The 22,197-nt window shown below is 38.6% G+C and overlaps 1 protein-coding gene across 2 annotated transcripts in view; it reads left to right on the forward strand.

Moving 5' to 3' along the window:
* The first annotated feature begins 7,418 nt into the window (after window positions 1-7,418).
* Window positions 7,419-22,197, forward strand: part of HAPLN1 (hyaluronan and proteoglycan link protein 1) — a 28,534-nt gene continuing 13,755 nt past the window's right edge. Inside the window, exons 1-2 of one of the 2 annotated variants that reach the window (XM_010212476.2) lie at window positions 7,419-7,541; window positions 17,544-17,918. In XM_010212476.2, the coding sequence (XP_010210778.1) occupies window positions 7,442-7,541; window positions 17,544-17,918 (475 nt within the window). In that variant the 5' untranslated portion in view covers window positions 7,419-7,441. The remainder of the gene's footprint in view (window positions 7,542-17,543; window positions 17,919-22,197) is intronic. The other variant, XM_010212477.2, reaches the window with a different exon arrangement.

The following is a 22,197-nucleotide window of genomic DNA, read 5'->3' on the forward strand; positions in this document are numbered from 1 at the left end:
AGACAACTCTTTCAGACAACTCTGAAAACATTTTCTACTGGCTTGATCTCTATAGAGAGCATAGAGTTTAGGACAGATGAGCTGCCATTCACAAAAAAAAAAATAGGAAATGAGACCAGTTGTTCAGAAAAAAAAAAAAAAAAAGGTTCCTGTGATCCTGAGTCGTTCACCTGGCAAAGTTTGGCTGCTAGGAAGGTAATACTACTCCTTTGAAACTCAGTAACTTGAAGGTGACCAGAGGGAACTAACAGTCTCAGAGACTGTGACCTTTTCACAATGTGCAAAAAAAAAATCTTTCGTTATGTACTGCCTGTCAAAATCCACCAGACCACTTAGAAATGACTCATGGATTGTACTTAATACTTTTAAGCATGGAATGTAGAATAACAGGACAAAGTAATACAAATTCCAAAAGAAAACTATAGTAATTATTGACAGTGTAATAATATCATAAGCAAGAAAAAAAAAGTTTGTAAGAGCTTGTATAATTATATACCATATATAGGATTATTTTTAATGATCCAAAGAAGATAGGCATCTAGCTTTCATTAACATTTAGGGAAAAGGCCCTGTAGTAACTTAAATCATTATTCATTTATGTCGTGAAAAATCGAGCATTCAAAAGAGAATTGGCAGTTACCTGTAATTGTTTTGTGCAGGGCAGGGGGAAGGGGTGTATCTGCTGCTGGACACAGGAGACCCAAAGCTGATTGAATCTGTTCATCTGGACCTGGAAACTACCTGTTCTTAGGTAAGAGGCTAGAAGAGGCCTTTGGGCCTCACATTAAAAAGATGGCAGAAGACAAGCATTGCCTAGCTGGAGAGGAACCTCTTGAATTGGATTGCAGAAATTGTTTGAAAAGTACAGGTTTGAAGATTGGAATAGCAGCTGTAACTAAGGGAGGAACTGCAGACTCATGAATCCACTTTAGGTAGTAAAATGCAGCACTCATGGCATCATGCTTTGTGTTATCAAAGATCACATAATGAACCTGCTCCTGTTATATACCAGGTGATGGTGCTTTATTTAAGCAAAAATGTCCAGATTAGTCATCTAAAGGCATATGTATGTAATCCCATTTAAAGAATAAAAATCCTGCTCAAAGCACTGAGTAATTAGTATTCGATCCTTTATGGGGTTTAACTGCAGCATGTTTTTTATCCATGTTTGCACTAAGCCTGTAGCACCAGATTTTTTAACTTCTAGTCATAAAGCTAGACCATGTGACCTTGGCTATACTCTATGAATAATGCCCTGTGTGTCTGGAATAAATTTCATTTCTAACACAAGGCAGATACTTCAGATATTTTTAAGATTTTTTTTTTCTCCCTGTAAGCAATTTATCAGCATTCTTCCCAGGGAATTAATAGACTCAAGGGAATTCCAGATGTCTTGGAATAGTCATGCTGTTTTTCCACTGAACTATTCTGCCCATGGTTAGAGAACTACCATGACAACCTGGTATCCAGACATTGACCGTCTGGCACTTTAGATGGCTCCTGGACTTATATGGTCCTCACAATTTTTCATATTAAGTATCATGGGAGGAGGTGTTCGAAAATTTGCTCTAAGTCATCTTAATTGAGTATATGATCACTTACATTCCTACGTCATCAGTTTTTGTTTCCCTGTGTCATGGCATCAGCAAAGTTTCCTTTGGAAGGACAGTTTAACATGGGGAGCAATCATTTGAATCTGTCTGATCTTAACTCCACTAGCCTGTTTTTTTTTTTTTTTTTTTTTTTTTGCTTTTGCTTTTGTTTTTCACCTGGAATAATTTTTCTTCTCAGCAAAATAAGTGAAGTGTAAAATCTAGACTAAGATCTAGTGCAAGAACATATCAGAATAGAAAGAAGAAGAATATCAGAATGGAAAGAAGAATACAATATTTTTATCTGATTTTGCTAATGGAGGTCTAAAGTCTGTAGTTGGAACTGAGGAGTGGTGATGAGTGAGTTCTAGTCTGTAGCTGGAAGTGAACCATTACTTTTGGAGGATAGAAAGACCTTTGAAAATGACTGTGAGTATTTACTCTTTTAAGAAGCGTAAGTGTCCTTCAAGAGCAAGGCAGGCTTTCATATTACCTAATTTAGATGACTACTTTTGTCATCAAAACATCTAAAATGAGTGTGTCAGTGTTACCAGGATGAGTCAGAATACTTGCATTCCCTGTGCAGTCAATAGAGAGATGAACAGTTGTTTCTTAAGTATTGCCTGCACGTGATGAGTGGGAAGCTGAATCAAGACAGCCTTAAGAAACGTTAATTGCAAGCAGGACACTGAATTCCGTCTTGTAAGCAGTCCAGATCTGAATAGTCCACAGTGCTGTGAGGGTGACAGAGCACTGGAACAAATTGCCCAGAGGGGCTGGGGCATCTCCTTTCTTGCAGATATTTGAGAGCTGTCTGGACAGGACCCTGGGCAATGTGCTAGAATTGGACTAGAATATCTCCAATGGTTCCTTCTAACCTCAGCCATTCTGTGATTCGGTGAACAGAAGGAATATTTCCATAAAAGTGGATGGGTCTTTGTGTGAGTTAGGCAAGAGCTTATGGACTATTCCAGCACCATATCAGAGTGACAGTGACTGTAACTGGATCATACAAGACTATTGTTGCATGAGCACTGCACCATCTCGAGCCATCTCGAGCACTGCAATCTCAGGTTTCTATAGGTGCTTCCAAATTCAAGAAGCAAAGATTCAATACAGGATATCACCGTTTTTATGATAAAAAATAATTCCTGTAAACATCAGAATTCCCCAGATTTTTGACAATTATCAGAGAGAAGTATTGAGCTACATGATCTTTGACATCACACAGTGTGGCTGCTTTTCAGTTCTGTAGGTAGAAGGTAGCTAGAATAAAAAAAAAGCGTTGTTGTAGCAAAACAAGGATGGATATGTAATCTAATTTGCATTTTCAGTACTTCAGCATTCTTCCTAGAATTTTTTCTTACATATGTAGTTGAATTAACTGAAGGTATTTTGTTAGTTCTTGGAATACTATATTAAAATACAAATAGCAGTGTTTTATAGTTTTAGATTTGCCAAAAGTAAATCAGTTATGGTTCTGTATAGCATATGATGATTAATATCAGAATTTCAAATTGCATCTAAGAATGAACAGTTTTAGAGGACTTAACGCACAACCTCCATGATCTCTTCCCTGAGTTTAAGATCTCTTTAAAATTAATATTCAGCTTCTCTATATCCCTGTCTAGGGAGACAGCAGATTGTATAAATTGCAGTAATTGAAACCAGTGCAGATTTCTTGAGTTTGATAACCATTACCTTTTTTTTCCCTAAAAATTCACTGACTTACAGCCAAAATTTTATTAGTTTTAATATGAAAACATCCACACCTATCATTTCTCCCCTGAGGTCTTCCTAGGCTGCTGCAGAAATGGAATCTGACTTCTTTTTCTTTGGCTGGAATTGAGGATGTAAATTCCTCTGTCTAATTGATTTTTGGATAACCTACAAAATAGCAAGGGTCAGATTCTTGGCCTTGTAAAGTTGCTTTACACTGGCTTTGGCTTTGTGTCTCAGCTCCCATCCTGGGGAATTCGCGGAGGAGACTGGTGCAAGGTCAGGATAGTCCTGACTTTGGAGAACCTCATTTTCTCCACTGCCACTGCAGGTAGCAAAGAAATGGAGCAGCCTTAAAACTGCTCAGACTTGGGTCAGGGGTAGAACTATCCCTCAACAGCACAGTTTTGCCCAGCTAAAACCTTGTTCTCAGTTGATTAACCACAAGTATAAGATACTTGGTACATTTTCTATGAGGCAGGCTGGTTATTTTCTCCCCTGTGAAACAGCTTTGAAATTCTTGCTAATTTTGTGCAATCTGAGGCATTTTAAAGACAAAAACAACCCTTAGCAGCTAAGGGAAACCAAATGGCCCAGCCACAGTCACCTTGTCTAACACAAAAGCTAAAGTACCACAATGTCTGGTATTTCCCTCCAAAAACCTTGACATTCTACAGATCAAAACTCTAAGGTTTATCTTGGATAATCTTTGTGATGTATGAGATAGGAATTCATTCAGCTGTATCGAGGAGGTTGGAGAGGAACAGATTTAACTGAGTCTCATGTGAGTTAGTAATTCATCTGCCTTCCTTGTATGATGCTCTTACTTCAGCACAGAGGAACATTTGCCTCCATCTGCAAAGTAAACAGACTATCTCTAAAACATGCATACTGCCCCTTCAGTTCAACAGGCTAATCCTGAAACTGCTTGTTCTGATAATCATTGGGCCAGGGAACCTCTTGGTAAGTGGAAAGCTTTTCTTCATTACATGAAGGTGACCTTGACAAAGAAGGTGGGCAGGCATGGAGATCTCCATTTGTGCAACCAGAAAATAAATCTCTTTTGTTCTGTGCTGGGTTCCCAGGCCCTGCACACACACAGGAGGAGACACCATGCACAGAAGAAGGACATGGTGTCCCCAGAAAGAGGAGTACTACTGTCAGCTGGTTTGGGTGATCTTCTGACTAGCACCATCAAAAACAACAGGCTTATGGGAGAAGGGTAGAACCAAAGTGTTAAGGAGCCATTAAGGCACCCTCAGCACCTCGTCCACACTATCCTTTCCTAGCTCATGTCAACTCAGCACAACCTGGTTCACTGTGGATTCCCAGCAGCCTCACAGTGTTCAGGACCTTTTGGAGCCAGCAGGGCTCAAAGCTGGAGACTGGAATGAAAACAGAAGGACTTTCATGTAAACATTGCATGATCTGCTTCAAAACCAAATCTGCTTTGTGAACCAAGGTATTTTTAAATGGGTAACATGGTGTCTCACCCATTAAAAGAAAAAAAAAAAACAATTTTAGTCCATAGGCGAGAGAAAGAAAGAGAGGAAGAGAGGAAGGAAGGAAGAGAGGAAGGGAGGAAGGAAGGAAGGGAGGAAGAGAGGAAGGAAGGGAGGAAGAGAGGAAGAGAGGGAGGATGGGAGAAGAGAGGAAGAGAGGAAGAGAGGAGGGAAGGAAGAGAGGAGGGAAGGAAGAGAGGAGGGAAGGAAAGAAGGAAAGAAGGAAAGAAGGAAGGAAGGAAGGAAGGAAGGAAGGAAGAAAGGAAGGAAGGAAGGAAGGAAGGAAGGAAGGAAGGAAGGAAGGAAGGAAGGAAGGAAGGAAGGAAGGAAGGAAGGAAGGAAGGAAGGAAAAGAGGAAGAGAGAGAAAGAGAGAGAAAGAGAAAGAAAGAGAAAGAAAGAGAAAGAAAGAGAGAAAGAGAGAGAAAGAAAGAGAGAAAGAGAGAAAGAGAGAAAGAAGAGAAAGAAGGAAAGAAGGAAGGAAAGAAGGAAAGAAGGAAAGAAGGAAGGAAGGAAGGAAGGAAGGAAGGAAGGAAGGAAGGAAGGAAGGAAGGAAAGAAGAAAGAAAGAAAGAAAGAAAGAAAAGGAAAGAAAGGAAAGAGAAAGAAAGAAAAGAAAGAAAGAGAAAGAAAGAAAGAAAGAAGAAAGAAGAAGAAAGAAAGAAAGAAAGAAAGAAAGAGAAAGAAAGAAAGAAAGAAAGAAAGAAAGAAAGAAAGAAAGAAAGAAAGAAAAGAAAGAAAAAGGAAGGAAGGAAGGAAGGAAGGAAGGAAGGAAGGAAGGAAGGAAGGAAGGAAGGAAGGAAGGAAGGAAGGAAGGAAGGAAGGAAGGAAGGAAGGAAGGAAGGAAGGAAGGAAGGAAGGAAGGAAGGAAGGAGAAAGAAGAAAGAAAGAAAAGAAAACGAAAGAGAGAAAGAAAAGAAAGCGAAAGAGAGAAAGAAGGGAGCCTTTTCCCCACCTGATATAAAATGTATCATTTGCCTAGCGTGGGATGAGCGCCACACATCAGCACTCTGCTTTGTCCAGTCCAGCAAGGAAAAAGGAACATCTTGCTGCACTTGAGTGTCCTCTCCAGTCCCTGCAGACTTAGGCTGATGTGCTCTAGGGGGAGCCACATCTGTCCTTGTTTGATGAAATGGAGGTCATCAGGCTGCCAAGATTTTCAGGAAAGAGGGAGTGGCTGGAGAGCCTTGGGTTCCCGAGTGTGGACCACCTGCAAAATAGCATGCAGCCATCACCTATCCTACCTCTAGATTCTCCACAATAAGGGATGCTGAAGTGACTTTGGACTCTCATCTAAGCTCTTTTGAAGAAATGGAAGAGCAGGCAAGTAACATGCATGCTCTGCTATGCAATAAAAATAAAAAAGAAAAAGAAAAAAAGAAAAAAAAAAGAAAAAGGAAAAAAGAAAAAGTCTATAGCACTTGTGCCTTGTAGCCCATAATAGGCACGGATTCAGATTACAATATATTACAATATATGGATCTTGATTTGAAACACCTTGATTTGAAAGGTTTGAATATATTTGGGGATAGATGTTTGCAAGGCCCAGATCCTGATGCAGATTCTGACCAAGAGTATTTTGCAATTTTGATGGATCTAGCTATAATCTTCTCTGTGCATTAGAAAGAAAGCATACTAACAATTCTGGCATTGTATGAAGATTGGAGGGGAAAAAAAAAGTCTGTTGAAAGGCAAAGTTGGGAAATAACTGCCATTTATAAAAGTGATTGCTATAAAGCACACGTATCAGACTGAGAGCTCTTGTATTTTATGCCTTCTTATCTATTTCCAGTCTACATTTGCTTAATTGCTACTCAGAGGCTGGCAGAGATTTTCCCTGCAGCGCTCAGCTCTGCTGACTGCAGAGACCCTACCTGGCACGCTAAGTTAGTGCGTCAGCATTCTATGTAGAAATGAATGAAAAATCAGTCAGGGCAGCTGCAGTGGTAGCAGATACAACCATAACCTACTTTGTGCATGGTTTCCAACATTTAACTGTATACTCAGGCATCCTTTAAAATGGTAAGTGGATCTGAAATAAAATAGACCTTTCTGATCAGCCTGAGAAATGTTTTGTCATCTTTACTGCTTAGATCAAGCAAACTTACCACTCTGACTGCTAGGTTAACTTTTAGTCTTTATTAAAATGTCAAGATTGTTTTAATCTTAGAAATCTGTCTTAATCACACTGCATCATACAGTAAATATATTCATAGATATAGCTTTAGATCATTTTAACTGTCTTAACAAACAGAGCTGATTTACAGTACCCTTGGAAAAGCAAAAGTACAACTGAACAGTCTCCTGAAACATCAGAATTACTTACATACGGTCTTGCAAGGCATTTGGTTTGTGCATACTTGTGTCTGCTTTTATTCTTTCATGTTGTATTTCTGCATAGACAGAGTTAAATATTGATTCCCATTTTTCTTTAATGAAAGTCCATGGTAAAAAGGTCCAGTCTAACAAATATAACTTTTGCAGCTGAGGGGGTTAAACAAGCTGTAGATTCCTTAAAGATCACTAGTTGTAACAAGTGGTGCAGTACAACATTGTTAAGGTTTCCAAAATTTCACAAGGCTCTTCATATCTGATGCCTTCACAGTGAAGAAGATCCCTTTGACTGTAAAGATGAGGAGTCTACTCTTTCTGGTGCTGATTTCTATCTGCTGGGCTGAACCTCACCCTGACAACTCAAGCCTGGAGCATGAAAGAATTATTCACGTTCAAGGTAAGGAAATACAGCAATATCCATAAGAAAACAGCAGTATAATCAGACTGCTGAGGGAGACAAAAGTATGTGCTTAATGATCCTTAACTTTTTATTCTGCTGCACTATATTTTTAATGCTATCATTGGTGACTGAACATTTTGTTTTCTGGTTGCATTGCTGTTAATTGTAAGAAATGCAAAAACGTGCAAGTTACATTGTCTAACAGCACTTAGCACAACCTTGCTGAGCTTAGTGAGTAAAAGACAGCATGTCTTAAGGTAAAGGAAAATGCATGCATCCTAAAGTAATAATCAACTACAATGCATTGAAATACCTTTAGTTCTGTGTAGAATACATTTGTTTTAAGACAGTTGCATATAAATCTTCATATCACAGATAAAAAACTGCTGCTTATTATTTAGCTCCAGGACATCTGAGATCTGTTTAAACTGGGCAATTAAACATGAGGGCGGAAAAAAAGTAGCTTACCCTGAAGAAATGTGTCTGCCCTCATATCTTTTTTCATGCTAAGTATTATAGTGCCCTTCTGCATAATCCTGTTTGATTCATTTGAATCCTACAGCTTATAGCTGTAGCAGGGTTGGAGTCTGCAGTACAATGCAGCTGTTTTTTCAGTCCCAGCTCCAGTCATTGAGGGTCATTCCGTATAAGAAAAAAACAGAGGATTTATGCAGTAAGGCACGGCAGAACAAACAGAGATTTTCTCCCTTCAGTTATACATTTACCGAGTCTGATTAAAATTAATACTGCAGAATTATGCAGCACAGCATTATTTTCCCCCTCTCTCTGTCTCTCTCTAAAGTTTCACTCCTTTCTCTTAACAGCTACCAAACCATGTTATTTGAGCTTCCTTATAAAAAGGAATTATAGAGGTTAGTCTACAGGATACTAAGACTGCCTGAGCACTTAACAGTCCCAGGAAAGGCACAGAAGTTAAAGGTGCTCTGCACCTATTCAAACAGACACACCAGCTTTCAAGGTCAGATAAAAAAATAAGAGATAGTTAGTTTCATTCTAAGGAAACTCACAGTATGAAGGTCAAACAAATGTGTAAATCAAAATGAAGATATGTCACTTCTGTGAGATAAAGAATGTTCATTTCCCAGAGTAAATTGCAAAACTAACACCTGCATCTAATGAGTGTATAGTTTGGCTTTTTCAGTATAAGGCTGTTTCTTAACTCCAAATTTTTGTTTATATTTTGGAAGAGGAACTTAATTAAACCAAATAAATAATAATTAATAAATAATGATAATAATAATAATTAAACCAAAACAATTATTTTCTTTAACCTGTATGTCTCAGATTTGCCTAAGCAGCACTTTCTTTTCAAGTTATGCAGTTCACTTATCATTATTCGTTCAGCATATGTGCAGCACAGTCTTCAAGTAACTATACTGCTATATAGTTCAAACTGATAAAAGTTTCAAGGTGGGTCATTCTTTCTATCCATAAAACCTCAACCCTGAATCTCAGGAGTTTATCCCTTGAAGGAAAGCTGGATAGTGCTTAATATTGAGCTCTAACATGAGCTTTGAAGATAGCTGATTCAGGCTCTGAGACACACAGCCCATAAATCAAAAGAATAAAATGGTTCAGAAATTGGCACTTTTTATTATTAATTTTGTACTCTTTGCTCTATTGAATCACACCCGGTTTGGGACTGCATTCTTCTCAATGCTGCATAAACACATAAATTTGTTACACCTGGAAAAGAGCTGGAAAACAGGAAAGTCTGTGAAGCACATGTGTTACACAGACCCATACAAAAGTATTTTACATTACATTAAGAAAGGTAGTACCCTCCCCATGTGCTGTAAGCTTGGGAAAGCATCGAATGCTTTCTTGTTTTTATGTATATGCAATCTGGTTTCAAATCCCATTACTGAAAGGCAATTCTAGCTGCTGTTCTTCTGATTTAAGGAACAACTCTAGTTTTACATATATATATGTGGCTGATGTATGGCCTAGTGCTTGTTCTATTATTGTCTGGCTTCAGATAGATCCTTTTCCTTTTAGATATTTACTTTAAAACACCATGTCTCCGCACAGCACTCATTTCAAAATCTTCTTTAACAGCATAACCTCCAGCTGCCTCATGATTTTAGCAGTTCATCTATACACTTGTTCTTGTGTGAGTTTGCACTTCTTGAACATGAACAGTCAAAATCGCAGTTGAGATAAGCTCTTAGCCTGGTATTAAAATTTCTGCCTTTCAAAGACATGTATTAAGCAATACTTTTCAATGTATTAAGCAATACTTTGCTTAATAGACCTTGGGATCAGATCTACCCTTTTCCTGGCTCCCTGGCCACTCTGCAGTGGTGATGGATAATCTACAGTGACAGACAACATTTAGAAGTCATTCTTCTCTGCTATCACTTGCATTTAAGAAGTACAAGATTTAGAGCTAGATCTTGCATTCTCTGTTAGGTGATATTATACTTTTTCATTCAACTTCTGTCTCCAAATATGCTAAATATATATTCTCCTCTCATCAATGATGCTTAATGATGATGGTGATGACATGCAAAAATTTAATAATTCAGTATTCCCGTTTTTTTTAAGGTTAAGTTAATGGAAATATTAAAGCATATCAGTCTCAATACTGATATCAAAGAGAGTCTGCTGGCCTTTTTCTAGGCCAATCACTCTGGCCTTTTGCTGGCCTTTTTCAGCCCAAGCAATTGCAGTCTCACCTATATCTAGTCCTTACCCACTTAAACAAACAACTTCCTATCAAATTTCCCATGTTGCCCATATCAGTAGCTTCCCTGAGCTCCAAGAATATCAAGTACCTCACATTTTCCTGTCCTATTATCTTTTTTTCCCCATATAGATGATATCCATTAGTCTGACATACTTTTGTAAATGTGTATGGTATTTATCCCACTTTCTAGTGACCTACTCTAATTATTTCTCTCCTTCAAAAATTTTTCTTCAAAAGTCTTTCTGAAGCCTTGTATGCTCTTGAGGTTAGACTAATCAGTTTGTTAATGGCTAAATTACTTTCCTTATATATACATGATTTTACTTTTGTCAAGAAACTTATGGTAACATTCTCAATGTGGTATATCAGTTAATATCTCTGCTGTCAGGTTTAGCAGATAGTAATGTCAGTATTTAAGATTGTATTTTTCACCCTTTTCCATCCATCAAACAGACTTTATTTCCAAAATTATGTCTTTACTCCCTATCAGTGCTATCCAACACCACACCATCAGACCCAATCTTATTAAAACCGAATGTGCAATTTCTGTATTGTGCTTCACCTTAATCTGTATAGTGATTGCACACATGGAAATGAACCTGTGCCTACTGAAAAGACTTGTCTAACCTCTGCAGATCTTTTACAGTCCTTCCTGACATTCTTTTGATCTTTTGATCCTTATCCTATTTTATCCTTACCTTCTTCACAACAACTGATGAACAGTGGTAGCTCTTACTTTTTTTTTTTTTTTTTTTTTTTTTTTTACCTAATTCAGCTTTCCTGAAGAGCAGACACCTATTAATACTATATTCCATCCATGACTGCTATTTTAGCATGTCTCTGTTGGCAGTTCTGTGTCAGGAGCCAGAAGATCTGATTCCCCAGGTTTGCTGCCCTTCCATTAGTATACAAATTTCTGCAGTCTCTCCCAGACTCAACACTTGCTAACTAGAATGAACAGCATTTCATAGATTAAATCATTTTCTGGCTATATTGCCAAATCATTCCTTCTATTAAAAGAGAACTCTATATCTTTCAGCTGTCCACTCCCTATCGGTTTTATTCACTGTTAGGTCTCCATAGGAAAAAAAAAAAAAAAAAAAAAGCCTTTGATTAATAATACCCCTTTAGCAATTTCCCCAGTGTACTACTCAACATAAGTAGTTGGACTCAGGGAAGAGTGTTTACCTCAGTCTTGTCATCTCTGTGTTTGAGAAAGAGAGAAAGCTTTCTCCTATGCCACTGGTAAAGCAGCTATTTTTAGCGGTACTAGACAGTTTGGAACTGTTTATTTGAATTCTTAATTAAGATTTATCAGTATCTCTATTGCCAATACATCAAAACTCAAAAATAATGCACAGATTTTTTTTTCCTGACAAATTGGAGGTGGGAACACAGAACTTTGATGTTTATATTTTCTTTCTCATGACATAAACAAAATGAAATTCATGCTTGGGCCAAATAAGAACAGACAGCTTTCCTTAGCCATGTAACCAATGCTTGTTTTTAGACCAAGCACAGGTTTTTAGAATTTTTCCAAGAGCAAATTAGAAATATAGTTAGTTATAAAGTAGTTAGAAAACAAGTATTGGAGAAGTAGGTGGAAAAAAAAGTGTTTTCATGTGTAATTCTACCTGATGCTCATCCTTTCAGATTCTGACATTAATACACATGCCTATACATGCATATCAATATGTTACACTTGCATACATATTATAGCTAGTGGAAGCTATTGTTATCAGATAATAATTATCACTGTTACCAGATTTTTTAATTCTTAAATAAATACAGCAGGGTAAGAAAACACACCACTTTTACAGATACACTGAGAGTATTTTAGAATGAAGATTACATCCAGATCCCAGATAACACCGGCAAGAAGCAACTCTGTTTATTTAAAGTAGGGTGGTAGACAGTGCTACTCAACTAATCTTTTGCTAACTGTGCAGAACATCTACAGCAATATATGAATTTTATCTTATAAAAAGAGATCTATAAAGACTTTCAAAGAGAAAAAAGAAATCCGTGGATTTGATTTTTTTTCCCTAAAATGTACATTTTTTCTATATGCTATAATTCTCTCTAGAGCTTTTCCTCTGTAGTTAAGATATGGAAATAATCAAGTTACATGGCAGGGTCAATATGTACTCTGGGTAGTTCCCATGAATTAAGTCACTAAATCTGTTTGCCAAAGGGACAAAGTCGACTACCTGCCCCTGCTCCTCAATTCCACACCTTTGGAAGGTGTTCCTAGCCTTCCAAAATGGACTTGCTATTACTCTTGAGCACTGAAGTCAGCTAAAAACAAAACATAAATAAATAAATAAAAATCATATTGAATGTGTCCAGGAGCAGAATTTGGAACAACATCAATAACACAGCAGGTGAAACTAAACTGATAGCTCGAAGAGTATGAGAAAAATTCCATCACTGTCCTTCCTGAAGTGGGAATCACACTAGAGCCAATGCAAGGTGTGTACAGAGTAATGGTAACAAGACCAGTGCTAATTTCCTAGCAGCCAGCCAAGGCAGAAAGGGAGGGCAGGTGGAAAGTAAACCAAGCCTGTGATGTGCTACTTTATGTGCCTTCCTATTTATGGCAGCAAGATACCCTCTGCTTAACGGCAAAACAAACTACAAAGCCAAACATTTCCACCCAGTTCTGACTTCAGATAGAGCTAGTAACCAGGGCGTTACCATCTTAATTCTACATCAGAAGAAACAGCTGCAGGTTGCCTGGCATATTCTTTGCCATCCTCCATATCTGGGACTCTTTTGTGGCCATGTTCATGGGTTTTTTCATCTACAAAAGACTTGTGAACAGTCTTGTTGCAGTCAGTTGTTTAGCGAGGGATTATCTGATGTTTGCAGAGTTTATAGCTGCTCAGCAGCCAGTTACCTTACAAATTCTTTGATGGTGCTTTTGAAGAAAGCAGTTTTTGGAAAAAATAAGTGTTCTCTTCTTTGAGTGATATGCAATAACACATACCTTTTTTATCTTGGATTCATCGTTTAGATAATCCTGCCCTGTAAACACAAAGATTTTATTCAGAAGAAGCAGCCTACCAGAAACACGATGAGGGAAACAACCAGAAAGCCTTTATAAACACTGTTTACCTGGGATCAAAGCACTGCTTTACAACATATCATTTCTTTTTGTATGAAACAAAGGGAGATTCATTTCCTCATATATGCATTTTACTGCAGTGAGCTCAAATGCTGGTTCCAAGAGCTAAAGTTGTTGGCAGAATGGGCTTCTGAGAGGGGTGGCTGCACTCTCACTCCTCCCAGAGTGCCAAATGAGCAGCCTGGGTGGCAGGCAGAAGTGCTCGCACCTGGGACATCCCAGGGGTGATTCCAACTGTCAAGGTGCCAAACTTGAACTGTCCACCTGTTTCATAATTGCTAACAGGACAAGGAAGAAAATATCATTTGATTTATCTCAGCACTTGACACATTGGCACAGGAGCAGACTTTGGTGATAAGGAATATGGTTTGCAATTCATTCAATGTTTCTCATGCAGAACCTGGCCAGCATACTAGAAGCTCTACAAGTAAACTAAGGAGAATAAACATCATAAACATATATGTAGTTGCTGTCACCTTGGGGAAAGAATGGAGTTTGTTAAAGGACTACTAGGGCTAAAAATATAAATATATATATATTTTAAAAAGAGCTAGGAATACAGATCAGAAAGAAAAAAATGAACTTAAAAGTAGTTGCATGCACATGTTTCCCAGTATTTTACATAGTATATTCAAACCTCCCATGTAAAAACAAACAAACAGATGAACAAACCCAGTTTAGAATCAGTCCCCCAGTTCTGACGTCTTTATTAATGAATAACACTGTGTTTCATTTTGTTTTGTTCTTAGCTCTCTGTTCACTTCTGAAAGTCGAAGACCATTCATTTTACCATGCTTCCAAAAATATGCAAGTAGATAAATTTGGCCCTGGCTCTCACTGGCTGATGGATAATAGAGACATTATTCCTTCTTGCCAAACTCCTGGGTTCTCATTTTTAATCCCAAATTCTTCCTGTCTGCATGTCTCCTAGCATAACAGCAAACCATGCAGCATACCTCAGTCTGACATCTGCTTTTCTCCATCCTTTTCTGCCAGGCCTGAGAGCATCGGCAGTGTTATTTGTGGTTCCACTGCCTCACTAGAGAGGGGCACATTATCTCTCACCTGTTTAAAAAAAAAAATCTGGTTGTTTTTTAAAAGAAAGTGGAGTTGGGGAGGAAGGTGTTATTTCCCACTGAATCTCCTGCAATATAAAGTGATGTCCCAGGGCAATGCAGAACTGTGCTGTTTCCACCGCAGCTGTCCCTTCCCAGCCTCCCATCCCCTCTGTTTCTCACATTTAAGGAGATATAACCACAAGTAATGGCAGCTGCAGCAGGGCAGAGTGGGTGAGAAGAGCCGCAGGAGAGGCCAACGGCAGCACCAGGATGCTCGAGCTAGCCTCAGTGGTGACAGCACTCTGGGCAATGCTCCAGACCTCGCTGGCACCAACTAGTTGTTAGAAAGAGCTAGTGCTAGCAGCCTGAGTCACACTCTCCCTCCTCCTTCTCTTATGTTTTCCCTTAGTATTTATTAGCGTGCCTCTTTCAGTATTAAAGACACAACATAGTTAAGCTCTGATTCAGATTTCTTGGTAATAACCACCCAAAAGCATAATATTTCCCCTCCCAAGACAGACAGAAGTCTCTGAAACCTCTTTGTCCCCACAGGAGACAGGAAAAGCTGCATACAAGACACCCTGGCTGCTCTTTCCTCCTTCTCTGCTTTGCATGAAACAGCTGCCCTTCCCCAGAGCATCTCCTTCCCGAGATACTTCCCTGTGGGGATGAAAAGCTGTGCTGCTCTTGGAGAACCCCAGCCCCTGCCCAAGGAGGGCTGATGAAGAAGAAAAACAGTTTTCTGGCATTACATATGGTCTATTCGGCAGTGACAGTTTTTCTCTAAGTAGGGAGGTTTCTCTCCCACTAAAATAACTTCTAGTGCTTAGAGTTCTTCATTTTCAAGGAAAATGGCTTTCTGGCTATCTATCCCATGCAGATAATAGCAACGTTTTTCACTTTTCCTGAGAAAGCACTGCACAGTTTGGAGTACCTTTTATTCTTAAGCCAAAACGTATTTGAATTCAGTGAACTTGTCTTTGAAATTTTGACTCCTGAAAGTTTTTGCAGGGGACACAATCATAAAACACTATATAGTCTGAGGTTTCTTCTGCTGCTTTGTGTAACCAGCATCAACAGAGAATCAAGACAGGCATGAACTACCCACTACAGGGAAATATTTTTGTTTAACCAATAGATCAGTCAACAATCAGAAGCCTAGGACTTTCTGGAGATGTATACAAACTACACTACAAATATTAACATCTCCCTCCACTCCCCATGGCTGCAGATACACTGTACCTTTTTGCCATGCTATCAGTCAACAGCTGGCTGGGCCAAATAGTGTGTGATGGGATCATCATGGAAAGATTGTCTGTCTGCTTATCTCTCTCTTCACTGCTTCTGTAACTCAGTCCTTATCCATCATTCAAGCCTCTCTGGATGGTGAAATTTTTGTACGCATTTCTAGATTTTTACCCTTTAAATGCAGATTCAAATCTACTGCAGCAGCCAGAAAAATGCCATTAGCCTTGGAGATATCAAACTGGCTTCTATAGCAGCCCCCCTCCACATACCGCTCTCTGTTCAGGAAGTTTTCTTTGGCTTTTGCTGAAGTCAGTGGGAGCCAGCTGAGCCTCAAACTTGAGAATCATATATCCAGGCAATTATTGCCATATAGAACACATGTACTTACATCCTTTCTTGGTCATCTGTTACCTACAGTGAGGTCAGTAGTTCTTCTCTAGTAAGTAAAGCACTAATGAGTCATTGCCAGTTTTAGGCAGTATCCTGAATGATAAAAGACAGCAAAATCTATCTTAGTGCTGAGCTTGCTAAATCAATTTTGCAAACCATGCATAACAGGAGAGGCAAGAGATGCTAAAAGAAAGAAGTACTCCAGGTTTTGGATCCATCAACTCAGTGCCATCATCAAACCTGTGCTTTGAAAGGTTTTCCTAAGACAGCACAGCATAGCAAAGAAACTCCAAAGAACTGAACACCTATGCTATTTGACTATCAATCACAGACACAATGATTTGGTAGAGTAACATCAGTGACACAGACCTGCTAGAGAGAAAAACAAGCAGAGAAGCTGGAGTAAGGGTAAGGGAAAAAGGAGTAGATCATTTAAATATGTATTCATGTGAAAAGTCAGAGAAAAATCTCAAAGACAAAATAATGAGAGACTTAAGACCTGGGGGGAAAAGGGTGGGGAGGAAAATGAGGAGGAGGACAGGATTTTACTGATTTGAAGATGTTGTGGTGAACATGACATGAAAGACAATTTGGGGAAACTGGCCTCCCTTTCTTTGGTATATTTATGTCAGAACTCAAAGTCAAAGTTGAGAATAAAATGCAAGTAGAAAATGAGACATTGTAAAACTATGCTGTCACTTTTGATGTCAGTATAAATAACACTATTTGTACAGTTACATTTTTCCTACCTTGTGAGAATGATCCACTGTCTCCTGCATCATAGTGAAGTTTGTATGCTGCAGTACAAGCTCAGTCCATATCCAAATGTTGAATTATGAAAACCAGCAGCAGAGGTAGGTAGCCCTCTAAGAGTCTACAGGAAAATACAGAATATTTGTGTGGAGACTTTTTTTGGATGACCATATTCACCTGGATGGTAGAGAAAATTGAGGCAGGGAAGCTGATGTAACATGCAAGGGAAGTTCCCAGTGTACAGTTAATATCATACCTGCATGTGAAGTCCTGCTATCAGAGTAAGTAGTCAGGAGGGAAAGAAGGGGACAGAAGGGATCAACCCTTAACATCATGACTAATCCAGTCATTACAACCATGACCATGGATGATGTAGAATGGCCTCTACCTACTCAGTGGGCAATGCTGGGAACCACTTGCCCATTTTCTCTCCCTGGAAATCTACACACAGCACTTTCCTACATAGAGAGCATAAGAAATAAAACTGCATCATGTTATTTAATCTCACTCCAGTGTGTGTTACCAGTCTCTATGTGTACAATCAAGAAAATAGTTATGTACTGCTAGCTTACATACCCTACTGCTGCATAGGTACAAAATGATTACAAGGAACTAATCTTGCAGACTTATGATACAATATAGCTAATGCGCTGGTCATACATCCTTGCTGTAAAAGACTAAGCCTTGTTTTTATTTTTTTCCTCAAATCCTAGAAGAAAATGGACCCCGTCTACTTGTGGTAGCAGAACAAGTTAAAGTCTTCACACACAGGGGTGGCAATGTCACACTGCCATGTAAATTCTACCATGAACACACATCAACAGCTGGCTCAGGAACCCACAAAATTCGGGTGAAGTGGACCAAACTCACCTCAGATTACCTCAAAGAAGTGGACGTCTTCGTTGCAATGGGACATCACAAAAAGAGCTATGGAAACTACCACGGCAGAGTGTTTCTGAAGGAAAGCAGCGAGAACGACGCCTCTCTTGTAATCACAGATATAATGCTGGAGGATTATGGACGATATAAGTGCGAGGTGATTGAAGGTTTAGAGGATGATACAGCAGTGGTGACTCTGGACTTAGAAGGTAGGCGGCACCTCAATTCTCTTACATTTAGACATGTGCAGTGCTAACAGATGCCTACATTTCATAATACCACCAGCACTCTATTATAAGTGACAGCAACAAGGTGAGAAGTGGGATGCATTGTGCTCTGGGGATCTTGGCCTGGCAGTCTGTAGCCAACATAAATTAGAAAAACATTAGGACTTTTGTAACTTCTTATTCTAGCCTATGGCATTTTCAGGCCCCCAATGAGTCTCTGTGTGAGGGAATCCATAAATAAATAAATAAATAAAGACCAAGTGTAGCATGAAGAACTACATATGTTTTTAATTTCGTCTTAGGACTTTACAGAAAGCGCTATATGTTTTATAGTAGATCTAGATAAAATTATATTAAATACTCCCATAATAGCTATTTCACAGAACTTTGGGATATGCTCTATTATCAAGCAGATATAAATCTTCCCACAAAAAAGAACAATTTTAAAGCAATTTTCCAAAGACAATGTTCTTTTTTTTACAGCCTTATAATTTTATACAAATAAATACTTATTGCCTGCCATATGTAGGATAATTCCTACCTCCAGTTTGTAGTCATCTTCCTCAGCAAAGTTATTGTAAGCAGTATAGTAAACAAACATCAGAAAAATGAGTGAAATGGCCTTAGAGAGGACCAAAATTCAGCCTTTCTTTACTATTGCATAGTTCAGACAAACTTCATGAGATTCAATGCATCTCAATAATTATTTGGCCTTTTTCCCCAGAGCACCGTATTCAGCAATAAACTAAGCTGCACGAGAATGATTTGCTTACATTTATACTTACCAGGAAGTATATGTCTATGAAAAAAATAAAAGAAACCTAGACTGTTGCATACACTGGCAAGAGGGCAAGGTATATGATTCTTCAGCTTTCACTGACACATTACCTACTTCACATTACAGTGTTTACTTAGTTTGCATAATGAATAAGACTAGCCCACTGCTTCCTGAAGCCAAATAGATGACTTCTTTACAATCATTTGTTTCCTTTCCTGGTAAGAGGTTGCTAATGTATTATATTTCTGAGGGCAGAGAAGTCCCTCACAGTTTCCTTGGTGGTGGAACAGTTGATTTAGACACTTTCACAACCCTCACATAATAAACGTAGGCTGTTATTCAAAATTGAAGAGATAAGTTAACTTGTATACATGTCCAATTTTCTTTATTTAAAACTCATTTCCAAGTGAATAGAAAGATGAGTAGCAGGAAAAGGCAAATTACTTCATTCTCCTCCATTAGTCAATGGCAGTTATGTGCTACAGTCCTTATTCACTGTGGTTGCTCTCTATGGGTCAAGCCATCAGCACAAGAGCAATTTCCATTTATCATGCTCTGGTTTATGCAAGTAAAAGTAAGGCTTTGGAGGTCTACCCAGGCTGCAGTCCTGGGACCCACATTGGGGTGATGCATTACAAGGTCAAGAGCCCCAGGGGAGTCACCTCATAGGCTGGTTTTAAGATCAAATCTTTGCTCTTTCTGAACTATTTTCTAGGCACTGCTGGAGTCCATTCCCGTGATGCTGGGGGGAATATGTCTGTGCTTAGTAATTTGGCACAACAGCATGCTATAATACTCTCCTGTCAGTCTACTTGCACCCTAAACACATATATCCGTTAGGCTTCAAAAATATTTTAGAGAAATAGTCGTATTGTTCCCAGTTGCCTGCTGGGATTTTTGAGTGTTTTATGACATTATGATGTTTCTGCCAATATGAAAGGCTCAGAGCCTGCATAAAGTCTTTGAAGGATTCATCATACCTCAAGGTGAAGCACAGGTACTCAGCTGGTGCCACTTAGCATTGTGCCCTGGGAGTAAAGTGCATTAGCTCTTTAGGCCTCCACTATTGGAAATGAGCAGAATACAGCACAGATGCAGACTAATTTCCTGGAAGTCTTTGGGAAAGAGGAGAAAAACTGACAGCTACAGTGACAGAATGTGAAATTCACCTTGAAACTTTGTATAAATAATTTTGTACATGGCAGCGTAGTTATATCAATACTTGAAAGACCCTATGGTAGAAAAATATAATGAGAAATACATATATATTTTATTGAGTGTAGTTACCAGTTACATGTTTTTTGACACTGTCCAGAATTAAGTGTGAAGCTCACCACTGGATTTTAACATGATAGTGTGCTCATATAGGCACCTGTATTTCTTAAGTAGCACATGAACAGAGCAAGGTAGCTGGATCCTAACATTCCCCAGAGCAATTAGACTGGGGCAAACCACCTAAGTTAGTGAGCATAAGAAGAAATTGTGTCTTAAATTTAAGGCTGCAGTGGAAAGACAGAGGAGTAGAAAAAAATTTATTCTTCTTCAGAAAGATTGGATCAGTCCAGAGCCTGAGGCCTCTGGGATGTCTTCCACACAGACAGAAACATGTCAGCTGATACTTTGCAACTCCTAAACCATTTTTTCTCTTGCTGGGAAACCTAAAGGCTCTAGCTGGGAGCAAGGACTCACCTCAGCTTCCAGGTGGAGTAATTTCCTACAAGAAGGTGAGGGGATCTCCAATAAAAAATAATTAAAAAGAAAAGAGATAAAAGATATTACACTGTTTAAATCCTATCTCTCTTCTTCAAGCAAATATGTTCCAATCTCTAGTCAAAGGAAAGTTTATACTTTCTAATTTGGATCTGTTAAACATATGGAACAATGTCACCTTTCCTTTGATGATTGTGGTTGGAAATGGCAGGGGAGGTCAAAATGTTTGTTTCTGACATTATAGTCATGTTTCATAAGTACTATCAGGGAAACATCATGGTAAAACTTAACCTTTCCAGAACTCATATGAGACTATTGAGTGCAACAGTTTGGAATAAGACAGTTTAGTCTGGCTTAAGGTAAGTATGATTCTGGGTTTAAGTTTCATTTCACTTGTCTTATAAAATGATAATGATTAAAATACCCTTACCTTTACAATAGATATACATTATTCAGGGGATGCATTCCTCTCTTCTCATGCCTCTGCACTCATTTATTTTCATCTCATCTGCAGCTTCATGCAGTGCTGCCTTTCATTGCTGTTTCATGCATTTGGCAAGGCAGTATAGATTAAGGGGCAAAAAAATACTGTCTTCGGGCAAAATAAACTACATTAGCCCATCCTAACACTCTACGTCTGTTATAAATAACAAGGTTAATCTCACAGTAGGAAGGATTTGCGTGAATAGCCTGATGTACTGAGCTTCTGTCCCTAAGGATGTTAATTGGCAGCGAGAAAAACTATTTATACCCAGGAATGCCCCACAGCAGTACAAAACAGCTGATCACTCCAATGCAAGTTCACTGTACAAATTATAAAGCATATTAATATATCAGTGAGAATACCTGACCCCTACCTCAAAAGGTCTTTTTTTCCTTTCTGAACACAGTAGACATCTGTTCATATTAGACAGACAGACTTCTTGGAATCTTTAAATAAACTAATCCGTGAATTACAATCACTAAATTGGGTAATTTTAGCTTTGAAAAAAGCAGTAAAATTAGCTTCATCACATAACTGTTACATATACTATACATCTTTTTATGTCCTTTTCTGGTACTATTTAAGAGAAGTAGATCCATGCCATTTTCCCCCTCCATTAGCAAGGCAGTGCTGGCTGGGAGCTAAATCTCAGGACTAGGTTTTGGTACTACGTTTAACAAACTGCCAGCTTTACCAGTGAAGCCAGGTGAAAGCCAACAGGCCTCTGCACCCCTTGTTTTCTGTTTCTACCCCACCTACTCTGCCCTCTTCAGTGAGCCAAGACAACTGTTCATGAGGTTATACTCTAAATAGATAATGAAAATGATGCAACTTAGAAATTGCCTTCAAAAAAAGAAAAAAAAAAAGCTCCTTCTTTTATCATTTGTTCATTATCATCATCTTGTTTAGTCATGTAGCTCACCCTTACAAGTACTGATCTGAGGGCAGTAATATTAAGCTGGGAATGGTGGTTGGAAAAATGGCTAAAATAATGACCAGAATGACGCAGTTTTTCTGTTGGCCTTATTGCCAAAGCCATTTTCCCACTACACTGGAAATGCAATGCTCCTTCCATGTAAAATAAGCATAATAACTTTTACATTCTTTGTTAAATGTCTTGGGAGTTAAAACCTTAAACAAATTAAAAGGTTTCCCGTATCAGGCAGATATGGTTACATTAGTCATAAGCAAAGAAAGAGTTCTCAGTTTATGTTAAAGCTTCTTTCTTTTTGTGTTTTATTCTTGTTTTTGTGAATACTTTTATCAATGTTCTTATGAATACTTTTGAA

The sequence above is a fragment of the Tinamus guttatus genome, unplaced genomic scaffold, assembly GCF_059628265.1.
Source record: "Tinamus guttatus ecotype Peru unplaced genomic scaffold, ASM5962826v1 Tinamus_guttatus_pri_ptg000149l, whole genome shotgun sequence".
Classification (NCBI taxonomy): Eukaryota; Metazoa; Chordata; class Aves; order Tinamiformes; family Tinamidae; genus Tinamus; species Tinamus guttatus.